Source organism: Gadus chalcogrammus, chromosome 23 (genome assembly GCF_026213295.1).
Source record: "Gadus chalcogrammus isolate NIFS_2021 chromosome 23, NIFS_Gcha_1.0, whole genome shotgun sequence".
Classification (NCBI taxonomy): Eukaryota; Metazoa; Chordata; class Actinopteri; order Gadiformes; family Gadidae; genus Gadus; species Gadus chalcogrammus.
In genome coordinates, this window is record NC_079434.1 from 10,090,177 (window position 1) to 10,103,725 (window position 13,549).

The 13,549-nt window shown below is 46.1% G+C and overlaps 2 protein-coding genes across 2 annotated transcripts; both read right to left on the minus strand.

Annotated features, from left to right (window-relative positions):
• Positions 1-366: 366 nt before the first annotated feature.
• sox32 (SRY-box transcription factor 32) lies at positions 367-1,751 on the minus strand. Its single transcript, XM_056584817.1, has 2 exons — positions 1,442-1,751; positions 367-1,082 (listed from the first exon to the last, which is right to left on the minus strand). Exons 1-2 carry the CDS (start codon positions 1,749-1,751, stop codon positions 367-369), a joined length of 1,026 nt encoding a protein of 341 aa, XP_056440792.1.
• A 7,060-nt stretch (positions 1,752-8,811) lies between these two features.
• On the minus strand, positions 8,812-13,482 carry mrpl15 (mitochondrial ribosomal protein L15). The gene is made up of 5 exons (XM_056584288.1): positions 13,301-13,482; positions 13,004-13,161; positions 10,619-10,784; positions 9,987-10,110; positions 8,812-9,479 (listed from the first exon to the last, which is right to left on the minus strand). The coding sequence occupies exons 1-5, from the start codon at positions 13,403-13,405 to the stop codon at positions 9,142-9,144; spliced, it is 891 nt and encodes a 296-aa protein (XP_056440263.1). The 5' UTR covers positions 13,406-13,482; the 3' UTR covers positions 8,812-9,141.
• Positions 13,483-13,549: the final 67 nt, after the last annotated feature.

A 13,549-nucleotide genomic window follows, 5' to 3' on the forward strand; every position in this document is an offset into this window, starting at 1 on the left:
AGATAAAGACTTCTGTCTACTTCCTGGTGTCCGCCCAGAGCCGACCAATCCCAAGCCACGGATTGGAAAAATCTTCTCAATAACCAATCAGTACTGACGACGGAGCGTGCTGCGGTGTCAACAGATCTGACCGATGGTGCATCAATAAGAACACAGAGGTTGGTTCGTTTTTGTTTCATTCGATTTATTGATCTATTATTGCACAATAATTACACCGGAACACCACACGGGCTGCTCCCATCCACTGACATAGAAACCGACAAAATGTACATATTGCAACGAGAAAACAAGGTAACAGACAGCAGGGATACAGACAGGGCAAGACACACAGCGTCCAATCACAGGCGGGGGGGGGCGGGTCGGTCTTCATGACAGGGAGCGCTCCTCTCTGTAGCCCCCGCTGTGCTGGTGCTCCAGGTAGCCACAGGGGTCGGCGGTCTCTGTGGCGTGGCCCTGGCCGGGCCCCAGGTACTGCTCGAACTCGCTGCGGTCCAGGTCGTACAGCATGTCCAGCTGCACCTGCTCCAGGTACTGCTCCATGCAGGGCAGGGCGGGGTACAGCTGCCCGTGGTACAGCCAGTACTGCTCCTCCTCGCCCGGAGCCGCGGGGCGCTCGTAGCGCTGGGCGGGGTCGCCGTGGTGACCGTACACGTGGCCGTCGGCCGGGTAGGGGGCGGGCCGCTGGTGCCCGGGGGGCTTGTTGTAGGAGAAGCAGTCGGCCGCGCTGGGGTACTGCGGCGGGGTCGGGCGGGCGTCGGGGGCAGGGTAGCCGGCCGGGTGAGCGTAGGAGGGGCCGGGGGTCGTCTGCGGGTGGTGCGGGTGGTGCGGGTGGTGCGGGTGGTGCGGGTGGTGCGGGGGGGGCAGCCGGGTGTAGCTCAGGTCGTAGGGCCCGGCGGGGTAGCAGGAGGCGGGGAGGGGCTGGGCCTCAGGGGAGGGCGCCTTGGGGGTCTTCTTGACCTGCTTGCGGCGGCGGGGGCGGTACTTGTAGGTGGGGTGGTCGACGGTGTGCTGCACGCGCAGCCGCTCCGCCTCCTGCATGTAGGGCCGCTTCTCCGCCAGAGACATGGCCTTCCACGAGCGGCCTGCAGGGACACAAGCACGTTAATAACCTGCTGCACAGCGGTACTACGATCCTCCTCCTCATCATCGTGATGATGGTTATAACATTTGCGTCCTTATTCTCTATTTTTAAAATCAATTGATTAACAAATAATTTATAGAAATATAAATATCCCAAATAATCATTCAATAGATAAACCGTTTATGAACCAATAAAATATATTAAACAAAAAAAGGACATATATCACATATATAAATAAATATATAAATATCATCATCATCCTCGTGAAGTGATGATCTAAAAAACAAGAGGAATGTGAATTATTGAGAATTACATTATATAGGTTTAAAGACTATTGAAATAACTAACGAAGAGCCGTACCGAGCATTTTGCTGAGGTCCGTGTTCTCCAGGTCGGGGTTGAGCTGCGCCAGGCGCCTGCGCTCCTCTTTGGTCCAGATGATGAAGGCGTTCAGCGGCCTCCGCACCCTCTGCTGCGCCGCCAGCGCCGCGGCGGAACACCTCTTGACGTCCGGGCTGGAGCAGCTTGTGTCCGAGTGCTCCGACAGCGGGCTGCAGGGCCCGGAGCTCGGAGACTGCATCTCCAGCATCGGTTCGGGGTCGGCAGGCCGCACCTCAAACGTCATGCTCTTGTTCTTGGCGCAAAGGTCGTACGTGTCGGGGTAATGCATGGCGTTGGACGCTGCTTGACGTTTTGTTTACCCTGAAGGTCCCTGTCACTCTCTTGTTGCTGGTGCTCGTGGTGGGGTAAGGGACGGCTATATGAGGGCCCTCCACCAATGGGATGCCGGGAGGGGGACCCGAGGTGTGAACGTCCAGGTATCTCCCCCAGCTCAGCCACCATGGCCCCCAATCAACGGGTCTCAAATTTAACTTAATCTAAAAAGGGTTAGAGTCCTCAAAGGGCTTACATTTAAACCAGGATTACTGGGGTATATATCTCTATATGACTGGGACTTTTATAATTATATTTTTTATAGGCCTGCTGTACATTCCTGGCGTCATCTGAAAACGTAGTTTCCATTCATTTATTTAAGACAATATTTGATGACATCATATGTCCCCTCCTGTTTAGCCCCCAATTGAATTAAATAATGTGACGGACTGCTAGGATTAGGCTACCCCTGCAGGCCTACAATTTATGTTTCAAGTTTCTAATTAACGATGAAATTATTTTCCATCCTGATGTACTTATAAGGCCTTTATCAGGTGACTTTGTCTCTCGATTTTTCGCTGTGTGATTGGTGGACTTTAATCAATGTTGTGCTGATGGGTCAGATATTGATAGTTCAACATCAAAGTTTTGAGCAGTACATTCCACGGATCACGTGGTCTTATCGGCTCTCATTGTCTCCATCACAGACCGTTTACAGGACTGAAGCAAACATGATCAAGGCGCCTTTATTGCGGGCTACAGCGCACAAATATTTGTTCGACAAAAAAAGGATAGCCATAAATATCACGTTTGGATAAGAGCTCAAGGCCCTCTGACCTTCTTATTAGGGTCAGAAACCTGTATTTAAATAATAATGGAAATACTTATAATTAGAATAAAAGGCATGCCTCACGCTAAGGAAGGTCTGTGTCCTAAACATAGTTCAAGTAACGAAACGCATACATTCTTATTTTGTAAGTCCATTACGGTAGCCTACTACATCATGATAGTTCTGACGAGGATGATTCTGCGAAAGTAATGCCATTTTGTGTTGAATAAGCTTCTGCCATTATTCCACAGGCACTTCATTCATACCCATTCTCTTTAACAGGCTGTCACCAATACACGTGCAGGCTTGACATGCACAAGTTTCAATGCATATGAGTCCTTTCCATCCTGGAAGGTCCACCATGGCCAACAATAGACGTGATTAGGTTGGAATACACGGAGCTGCACCTGCGGTCCACACATGCCCCAAGGCATGTTCCACATAGACCATGCCTTAGAGCGTTTCACATTAGGACACCGATTTGCGTTAATACACACCCAGATTTAAGGTAACTCGATCCATTCCGTATACACATTCATTGGTAGGCTACACACACACACACACACACACACACACACACACACACACACACACACACACACACACACACACACACACACACACACACACACACACACACACACACACACACGGGGAGTTGACACCTTGTCAGCAGACGGCTGGATGGTCTATGGATGGATAATTGAATAAGGGTCTAACCAAGGTCCAGTTCAGACTGCTGCGTAGACAATAAAACACTTAATCTCTTTAAGATAAACTGAAACGTCGCGAGGTTTTGTGTGTTCGTTAACCTGCAGCGATAGTAAAATCCCATAAATAAATCGCACTTTGACAATTTTTTAAGTACAAATGGCAAGACTTTTTTGTATTTTGTGTGGTTTAAAGTTGTTTACAGCACGTTGTGTTGCATTACGTTACGTGAAATTGGCTTAAATATCCTATTATTAAAATGTAAACATTTAGGCCTATATAAAATATTGTTTACCCAAATATCATGGAGGTATATCTGTCTTCCGTAGCTGTACGGAAGATACAGCTACACCTTTAATACATGACAGGTCATTGAAAAACAACCCCCCCTTTACTTAGGCTTTGGGAGAGCCGTTTATATAAACAGGTTTTACATTTTATACATATTTTTACGTGTCATAAAAGCCTCCGATGTCAACCAAAGGAGCTGTGTTTGTTGGCTCTGTTTTGTCACGTCGTTGAGACGGTGAATCCACATCGACGGGGGCCGCGGAGAGCACGCGTCCCCGGGGTGAGACCACTAATGGATTGAATCAATCACGTTGAATGACTCAGCGTGAATAGAATAATGTTAGTTTCGACTGAACACCGCGCCGACAGAGGCCCACACCTCGCGAAGGAAAAATAAAACCCATTAATAATCATTAATGATCCACGTTGCTCATATTGATGACTTAATAATAATGTATTTAGATTATTAATAATATAATATGTCTGAGATCAGATTATTTAATCTAAAATGAATACCTCAAAGTATCGAAAATAGAATAGATAGCCTACTTAGATAGATAGTTAAGTCTAATGATATCATATAGACCATAATATAATCAAAATAAAAGTGTACGATTCTGTGATGATCGGTTTGATTATGTAATCTTAAGCCGCTTATTGGGATGGTTTGCAGGACATTGTGTGTGCATGTGTGAGTGTATGTGTGTGTGTGTGTGTGTGTGTGTCTGTGTGTGTGTGTGCGTGTGTGTGTGTATGTATGTGTGTGTGTCTGTGTAGGCCTATGTGTTTGTTTCTCTGTGTGTGTATGTGTGTGTTTGTGTGTGTGTGTGTGTGTGTGTGTGTGTGTGTGTGTGTGTGTGTGTGTGTGTGTGTGTGTGTGTGTGTGTGTGTGTGTGTGTGTGTGTGTGTGTGTGTGTGCGTGAATAGGCTCTGTGCTGCGTGAATGGGGATTGTTCTTGGGGTCTATGATCACAATGTTCCATTGTATCGGACACCACTCATATAGGGGCCCTCCTCCGCAGGGCCCTCACTCCTGGGCCGACCGCCACAGGTGCAGCTGCTCATCCAGCGCTCACCTGGGACTTCCAGTGGCCTCACCAAGGGGCCCCCTCTGGCACCAGAGTGGCGCCCGATTCGGGCCCCTGGCCCCTGGGATAGAGTTGACAGGTGCCAGAGTCCCAGACTTTTCTCCTTCAGAAGTTGGAATCCTGGTCCACTCTTTAGCTCCAACACACACACACACACACACACACACACACACACACACACACACACACACACACACACACACACACACACACACACGCACACACACACACACACACACACGCACACACGCACGCACACGCACGCACACACACGCTTCCAGCAGAACGGTCTCAATGGAATGATAACCGGTCGGATGTCATGTTCTAGCTCAGGTCGGAGGATCCCTAAGGATGGAGCGATGGCGATGGAGGTTTACCTTACGGATCATCTCCGAGATGCCCCCCCCCCCCCCCCGACGCCGAGACAAGCTGGACTTAAACCCCGTTTTATTTAACGTGCTGGACCCTGAGAAGACTCCTTCTGGGAATATTGACCGTTAGGATTTACAGTCCGGAGGTCAGACCCGGATCGCACCTGGATTCACACCACCCAACCCGCCAGTCGGCTAGCCCCTACCCCCATTGGACCCGTACCACACGAGACATTTACAGTGACGAGGAATGCAGGTTATTTCCGCCGGGACACCTTCATCTAACGACGCACTGTCTCTTAATCTTCCACCTTTACGATTCTCCCACGCATTGTCCCGGAGCTCCCCGTCTGCAGCCACCACACTGTGGGGCTCCCACTCGGGCCTTTAACTGCCGCTCTGCATTCAATCCCACATTGTATTCCGTGGTGTACTTTGCATTGTATCCTGTATTGTGTTCCGCACTCTGTAGTGTGTGCTGGATTGTATGTGCACCGCATGCTAGCATCAACTCCCCAGGCAGGGGGGGATTCAGACCGGGCTGTGATCAGGTGTGTTGTCGAGTTGATGTGTGAGGCCCCACACTGTTGTGCAAACAGGGGCCCGGCCCCGGCTGACGTCGGGGGCCAGCGGAGAGGATTACGTGGCCCCCCCCCCCGGGAGGCCTGGCTTAATGGGGCCTCATTAGGCTGACGCAGTGAGGCCCCCACCTCTGAGCACGGATAAACAATCAGACTTCAAACATCTCTTCCCCCCGTGCCCCCCACCCAACCAAACCAGGTCCCCGGCTAATGCCTGGAGCACAGGTCAGAGGGATACGTGTTGTTTTAATGCAAATGGGGAATGTTTATATGATGGTTACAACAAGGAAGAAGTAATCGAATAACACTTTTTAATAAATCGCACTTAGTAAGCTCTTAGTAAAATCGAACAAGTAAGCTCTGCCAAGCTCTGCCACAATGAGTTTTAATAACTTTTCAGTAAGTGAGTAAAAAGTTGTAAACTATCACTTTAAATAACGTTATGGTCCCCTGAGAGCAAGCTCTCCTGCTAATGAACAATAATCCTATTCATTTGGCCCCTGCTCTGTATGTAAAACTCTTTCTTATAAACAGTCATCCCATTCATTGTAGAGGAGGAACTGTACTCTGATAAGACTCTTATCTGAACAATTGAATCACTTGGCCGCGTCTTGACTCCGTGGCACAGCATGTAAATTCATTACATCCTTCAGGCCGAGTCCACACTGGGCATCGAACAGTGGAATAATTTCCGTTCCCCTAAGAGTCCTCTGTATGTAATTCCCCTCGGTTGCCCCCCCTCCCCCTCCCAACACGTCACCTGGGCAGACAAAGTGCCTACCCTGCCCCTAATTAACCTTCATTATGAATTAGATATGAAGGGCTGCGAGACTAGCTGATATCAGCTCTCTACTGTTAAACGACTCTCTCAATTCCAGTAGATAACCCACAATAACTAACAACACGCCGACGCAGCTGACACACTAAGAACACACACAACGACCTCGAACTGCCTGCCAGCGCTGCGAAGTCTGGAAGGGGAGTGGTGTGAAGGGGAGAGACTCAGACATTAGATTAATAGCTGATAAACCACAACAAACCGTTGAGTCTGAGTAGAAGATCCCTTTCTTAATAGGAGAGACAGAGACGGCTTCCAATCATGTATGCTTCACAGTTCAGTCATCATTAAGTTGATCCAAAGCGGCTTACAGGGAGTCCAGGTACATGTCGTTGAGGAGCAGCTAGTGGCCAGAGTGTCTGCCTCATCTTACATGTTGCGGACGTAAGGGGTTTGAATCCAGTACCTTCTGCACGGAGTCGAACGCCCTGCATTATCACACTATCCTGCCCCTATGAGGTTCTGTGCATGCACACCATAATAAGCAGCTTGTTGGCTGTGGTTGTGTATCCTACGCTGAGGGCTCAGTGTTGGGCTGTATGTTCCCAAGTGTCTATGAGACCTGGGTCCTGTACAAAAGGATCTGTTTCTTTGAAGATAAGGCCCGCTGTGCAGCCCTAAACAATCACTGTTCTGGTTCTTTCCTGTGCCCTGATTTATTTTAAGTATTATGCGTAAGGATCTGTGGCTGGTCCTTCCTGAGCGGCCTAGTGGGTGAACTATCCACTGCTGCTGTACTTTATGAGCTTATTATGGGCTGCATGTGCTGGATGTGCTGGAGGGATACGCTCTGGGGAATCCGTGTTATATAAGTTACCACACACACTGGCACAATGGAGTGGAGTCCGATACTGGAAATCATGCTTTACGATTGTAAGACAGTTTCCTATCTCATCGTATCAATGTTTAGGGGCAGGATTGTCTTGTATGTGGTCAGGTTTTAGGGTGAGGTTAAGGGTTACGGGAAGGATTAGAGACCAGAACAAGACCCCAGACCATGACATGGACACCACAGTGTGATGAGACTTTAGTGCAACAGTTGCCGGGGACACCAGAACAGCAAATTAACATCAGCACCACTGGAGTACCACATTTATACCAATACCATGTATACCAATACTTCAAACAATGATACATTATTAGCCTTAATCTATAAGGCTATATGCTTTATTTGTCAACTTAATGGGCTAAAATTAAAACATTCTTCCACCGTGCTTTCTGCATTTTGTTATTGCGTTATAGTAGTTTGGATAGCTCTATTTGGCCATTGTTGTTAATGTTGGATATGTTATCTTTGTTAGAATTGTTCAAAGGCCCAGGTGTCCCATTATTGAAAAATTATGCCCACCCTTGGAACGTTATTGAACAATCTGGATCAAGTATTAAAAAGTGCTGTGGTTTAACAGTGAAATATGCACGTAGAAACGGGTCATATCTAATGAATTAATTAATTATGTATTTAGAGTCATCCAAACAGTTCACAGAAATAGCACATAGACACACACACACATACACCACACAGTATACACACACTGTGTACGCACAACCACACACACACAAAAACACACACACAAACATATGCTTCCTACGATAGTGTTTTTATATCTGCAGCATTTCTATGGCCGCGTTGCTTAAGACAATATCAGCGTAAAATACCAAGTTATTTATAGTGACTGTGCCAGTTAGGGAAAATAAACACAAGCGTGATGGAGAAAGTTGAAATAGAAGGGGCCCATTATCTGGACTTGGTATTGCAGTCCTTTTGTACAAATGCAACAACTCTCTTTGTAAACATGACCGGCAGGCCTGCAGCTTAAGAATGCTCCATTGGCTTGTTTGGTTTTTTTACTGGTTGTCTGCCAAACAAAAACAACAAGTGGGTCGAACTTTAGGAATGTCGTGGAGGTTTCTGTTGGAAAAATGTGTGTATTGCGGACGTCATTAAGTGCACTCATAATTATTTTCACTGCGCATCAAAGCTCCTCATGACATATTATTGCAGTGCATCCTCACGTGCACGCAGCAAGGAGTGTGTGTGTGTGTGTGTGTGTGCGTGTGTACGTTGAGTCGTAGAGTGGGGGGTTCCTAGCCAGGATACAGCTGCCTGTGACTAACACTAAGCTGCCCTTCTCACACGTAACACACATCTGCTTCCTGTTTTCATTCTTTGAGTTGTCTTCTCCTGCTTATTTCCCGCTCACCTGTTGCACTGGACATTACTTCCACCGTGGTGACCACGCCGGTGACTCACTGACGGTAGCTATCCCGGCTACTGTAGCGAGTTATAAGGGGCTGATACGCGTCAATCGGTAGGATGGATAGAACGCAACGTGAGATTATGGCTACTGGGGCCCCTGACTTAAGTCCTCAGCAAAACAAACAAAGCGTGTATAACAATGATATTTATTCAAACAACAAAACTTTACAGAGAAGCTGGATTATTATCTTTACATTGCATGAGTTCAGCTACGTCATCATGTGTTTTGACCAACTTTGTTTCCGGGCAGAATGACGATTGCCGGAGCAGACCAGTTTTCACAAAATGACGAAATAATTCCTCAAAGAGAAACTGTGACAAGTTTATAACAGTATTCCATAAAGGTTTCGTCATAACTTCGAGTTGGTCTCTTAGGCAAAATGTTCATATTTCCACCAGGTTTCCGTAATAGAAAAGCCGAGCGCACCTTGGCCTCTCCTCTAGGAGCCGTAGTACTGGACGAGTTTCTCGTCGGTGGGCTTGAGGATCTTCCTGTCGGCCATGTTGACCACCCAGCCGGGGGACAGGCCGAAGAAGATCTGCCTGGGGTCCTTCCGGGAGCTCAGCATGTGGAACAGCTCGTCCCTGGAGAGGTCAGGTAGGACGTAGCCGTACTTCTTGGCAAGGGCCAGCCGGGCCTGCTGGACCTGCTCGGGGGGGGCGAGGTAGCCGCGGGCGCAGGGGTCCATGTAGAACGGGACCATCTCCTCCCCCGGGTGCATGCGCTTGGGGATGGGCTGCCCCCGCTGGAAGAACGGCACGGGCTTGATGAGGATCGCTGGGAACCAGAACCCGGATTAGACCCCGGGAATAACCACCAAACACCTTTTATTAAATATACTGAACATCTTTAATTACAGTACTGAACACTCCCAAGACCTTTTATCTACAAAACACTACGGAAAATACAATTTAGTATCCTTTTAAGCACTATCAAAAGTGCATTTCATTAAACAAAAGAAACAAAACTACAAATGAATAAAATTACATTAAACTACTTAGTGGTCTGACATTTATGAAACAATGATATTATTTCAGGACGTATACAGATTGTTTTTTGGAGGCAGTCAAACTCCAGTCATATACATCACGGTATCAATACTAGCCCACTGTGAACTTTGACCCCTGCAGCATACGTCCTGCCAGATTGGAGGTAGTATAGTCTAGTGGTCAGGATGACTTAATGCCTGAGAGGTTTGTTTGGATCCCCAACGTCAACATCCTTGAGCAAGAAGCCCACCTAGCCGTACCTGCTCAGTTAAATGAGCGAATGGTGACTAGTTACCGAGGCTGATGGGGTCATAGAAGCTGTTGGTGAGGACCCCGCCATTGCGCTCCACGGCAGCGATCGCTGCCTCCGACGCCCGCTGGACCTCAATGTTGATCTTGGCTGAAAAGAGCTCAGCGCCCTGAGGAGGAAGCAAAACAAATGACCCGGGGAACCTCAGGAAGAACGCAACATAAATAACAGGAGATCACAATGAGCAGGTCAGGGAGGGATGTGGCGGAGCTGATCTTAACCGTGGGATGCAGTGACACCTAGTGGCACGGCAGTGCAACTGAAACTAGCCTAGTTACATGCAACACATTATCGTACTGTAGAATAGGGTGTTGGATGAAGACAATACAAATACATTGTAACTTCTACATCACTTCAGCCCTAGTAGTTTGTTCCAAAGAAAACAAGGACTTCTGTATGCAGACTACCTGTAGGACAGCTTTAGTACAATGGGGTTTGAACCCAGAACCTTACCCAGAGTAAAACATCTGAACTTATATCAGACTGTCAACCGACGGTTTTTGTGTTGTAACGGTCGATATTCTAATTACTATGAAATGAATGAAATAGTTCAATGAATGTGTTGCATTAGTAGAAAGGAAGGTCTTCCTCTGTCTCTAGCTTTGATCAGCAGTCACCTCGTCTACGAGCTGGACCCCGAAGTCCCTCTTCTGGGGCTGGATGGTGACCCCCCGGGCATTGACCAGCTGGGTCAGGTCTATGGGCTGGGACGGGTCCAGGCGGCCCACGTCGATCAGGTACTGCAGACGCTTCAGAGACAGGGGCTGGTACTGGGGCCGGCGGCTGGCAAATACAATAAGGAAACATTAATAATAATGGGTTATAATGTAAAGCATTGCTAAAAATGCTGAAAAAAGAATCTGAAAGGTCAAATGTATTGCACTGCACGTGTGTGTGCTCGTGTGCGTGTGCGTGTGTGTCTTTAAGAGAATAGAGAGCCGGTGCATGATTAAAAGTAGCCAAATAGAGCAGGAAAAAACACCCAATCTGGCAACACTGCCTGAACTTCGTCCAAAAGCAGCCCAACCTGGCAGGAAAAAACGCCCAATCTGGCCACACTGCTGAACGTCCTCGCGCTCCAGCGTCAACGTAAATCAATAAGACCAACTGAAAAAAAATCCGGTATGAAAATAAAACTGATTCTGAAGAAACTCCGTTGGTATATTATTGAAGATACAAGTGTTTAGATTTGTTAAATGGTTTGAACGAAGGTAAACGGTTGCAAATGATTGAGTTACGATCAGTGTTGGCTGTTGGGCATGTTACTTCTTCTAATTACTTTAAGAGTAATGCATAATGTATTACTTGTAACTGTCATTTAAAAGTAATTAGTTACATAAAAATATTTCTGTCTTTGAATTGTAAGGCATTACACTTCTTTAACCTTACTTTCACCAAAATAACAGGATATATGGATTGTTGTTCTCAATAGATCTTCTTGTTTTCAATGCAGCTCATTACACAGCAGGAGGTGATGTGGTATGGCATAATGACTGAGCTAGGCTTAAGGCTAACAAATTTACAATATAATGGTCGCAGTTATGGCTCATAGTGCAAAACATTTTATAATAGAAATACTGTAACTTTAGGTATTCATATTGAAATCAATAGAGCTAGAGCCTACTACGGTACATTGTAAAAAAAAAAAACATTGAGCCCTCTTTTTTGGTTTGTCTAGGATGAAATAGAGTGGTTGACACCGAAATTTTGACGAATGGTCCTGTCTCGGGTATCTGTCTCATTTCAAATCGCCCGGCCTGCATCAACAATAGCTGGCTATCGGTATTCACAAAACTGTCCTTAAAACAACCCTTAATGTTCGTTTTCAGAAATGTGCAACTCACTGAGTGATGTTCGTTGATGTTCCAAATCAAGTATCGTAGCGAAATACAGTTTCTGTTGTGTTTTATTTGGCATTTTGTAGTCTTTTCGCTCCGTTATAGCCCTACTGTTGTTACGGAGAACCGAGCGAAAAGACTACAACCAGCCCCCCTGGACTCTGCTGCTGCCGTGATCTTCTTCTCTAGGCAGTAAGAGGAAGGACATTTCGGGTTTAAAATGCATTGTAAGGCACATTACTGAGATTTGAACCGAGTAAAATATTACCTTTTTTTTGTAATGCCTTACATTACCACGTTACAGCAAAAAGTAATGCATTACTTTTGTAACGCGTTACTCCAAACACTGGTTACGATGTCTAATTTATTCTAATTTCGTCTGCCCATTCTTAGAATGGGCAGACGTCTTCAATGAAAACAGCTGAAACCGAAGCCGGTATGAAACTAAAACTGCGATTCTGAAGAAAGTTTAAATGATATCGAAATACTGTTTGGATATTATTGAAGATACAAGTGTGTAGATTTGTTAAATGGTTTGCGAAGATAAACGGTTGAAAATTCATTTAGTTACTTCTTAAACAGTTGAAGTACCAGAGGACGGCTTCCTCCCATTGACTCCCATGTTAAAAAAAAGATAGTATTTTAAAAGTAGAATATCTTTAAAAGTATAAAATAATCTGAAAGGAATTCCAAGCTATTCTGACATTTTGAATGGTGTCTCTAGGAGAAAAATTGAGGAAGGAGATGGGTCCAAAAGTTTGTAGAGAATAAGAAAGAAAGAAAGAAAGATAGAATAAAACTTCAGAAGAACAATAGTTGAGTGTTGCATGCAGCACTCACCTAATAATACTACTAATAACGTGCAGTACATTGGCCACTGGGACATTACAAACCAGCTGTTAGGTCAATATAGTAATTTACCACTTTAGTAAGGGTTCTCCATAACCAATTCCCGACAAGAAATATACAGAGGGAATTGTTGAAGGTTAATACAGCATTCATTCATTGTGTATCGTTAGAGATTGTTTTGTATACATGTGCACTTCAAGGGCTACATTTTTGTCCGTTTTGTTAAGATCACCTGTTACCAGATCGTTTGTGCTGGACCAGAATTCATTATCACACACAAACATTTTATAATGACAAAAATACAGGATTGTGTACCTGTGCCCTTCGTTGTATCCATATTTCGGGATAATCAGGTAGAAGGGAGTCGCTCCTCCTTCGAACCCCAGACGAGGACGAGTTCCCCTCTGGCGTTCTCCCTTATGGCCGCGGCCGCTCCGATTGCCTCCATACTGACCCCTGCCTCGCCGTTTCTCCTGAAGACACAAACCAGACAAGACACACAGGTTACCCCTTGTCCAGTCGCCGATGTTAGCATCAGTCCATTGACTTCAACTGGACATAGCTAACATTAGCTCTGAATGCTGCTGCATTATTGACATAACAAAAGCTCACCTTTTGCTTTGACCCCGGCTCGGGTCGCAAGTTTGCTAAAGTGATGCGAGGTAAATTCTGTAAAACATCCAAAGCTTTTCCGCCAGGCTTTTTGATAAGAGACATGTTTATGCTGCTCACATGTCACAGGGAACAGAACCAAGGACACATTAGTCACGTGACAATTGACCCCGGAAACCCACCGACATATTCTTAGAAAACCAAACAAAGATATTATACATTTCAGACGAAATACCTAATTTCAGTCAT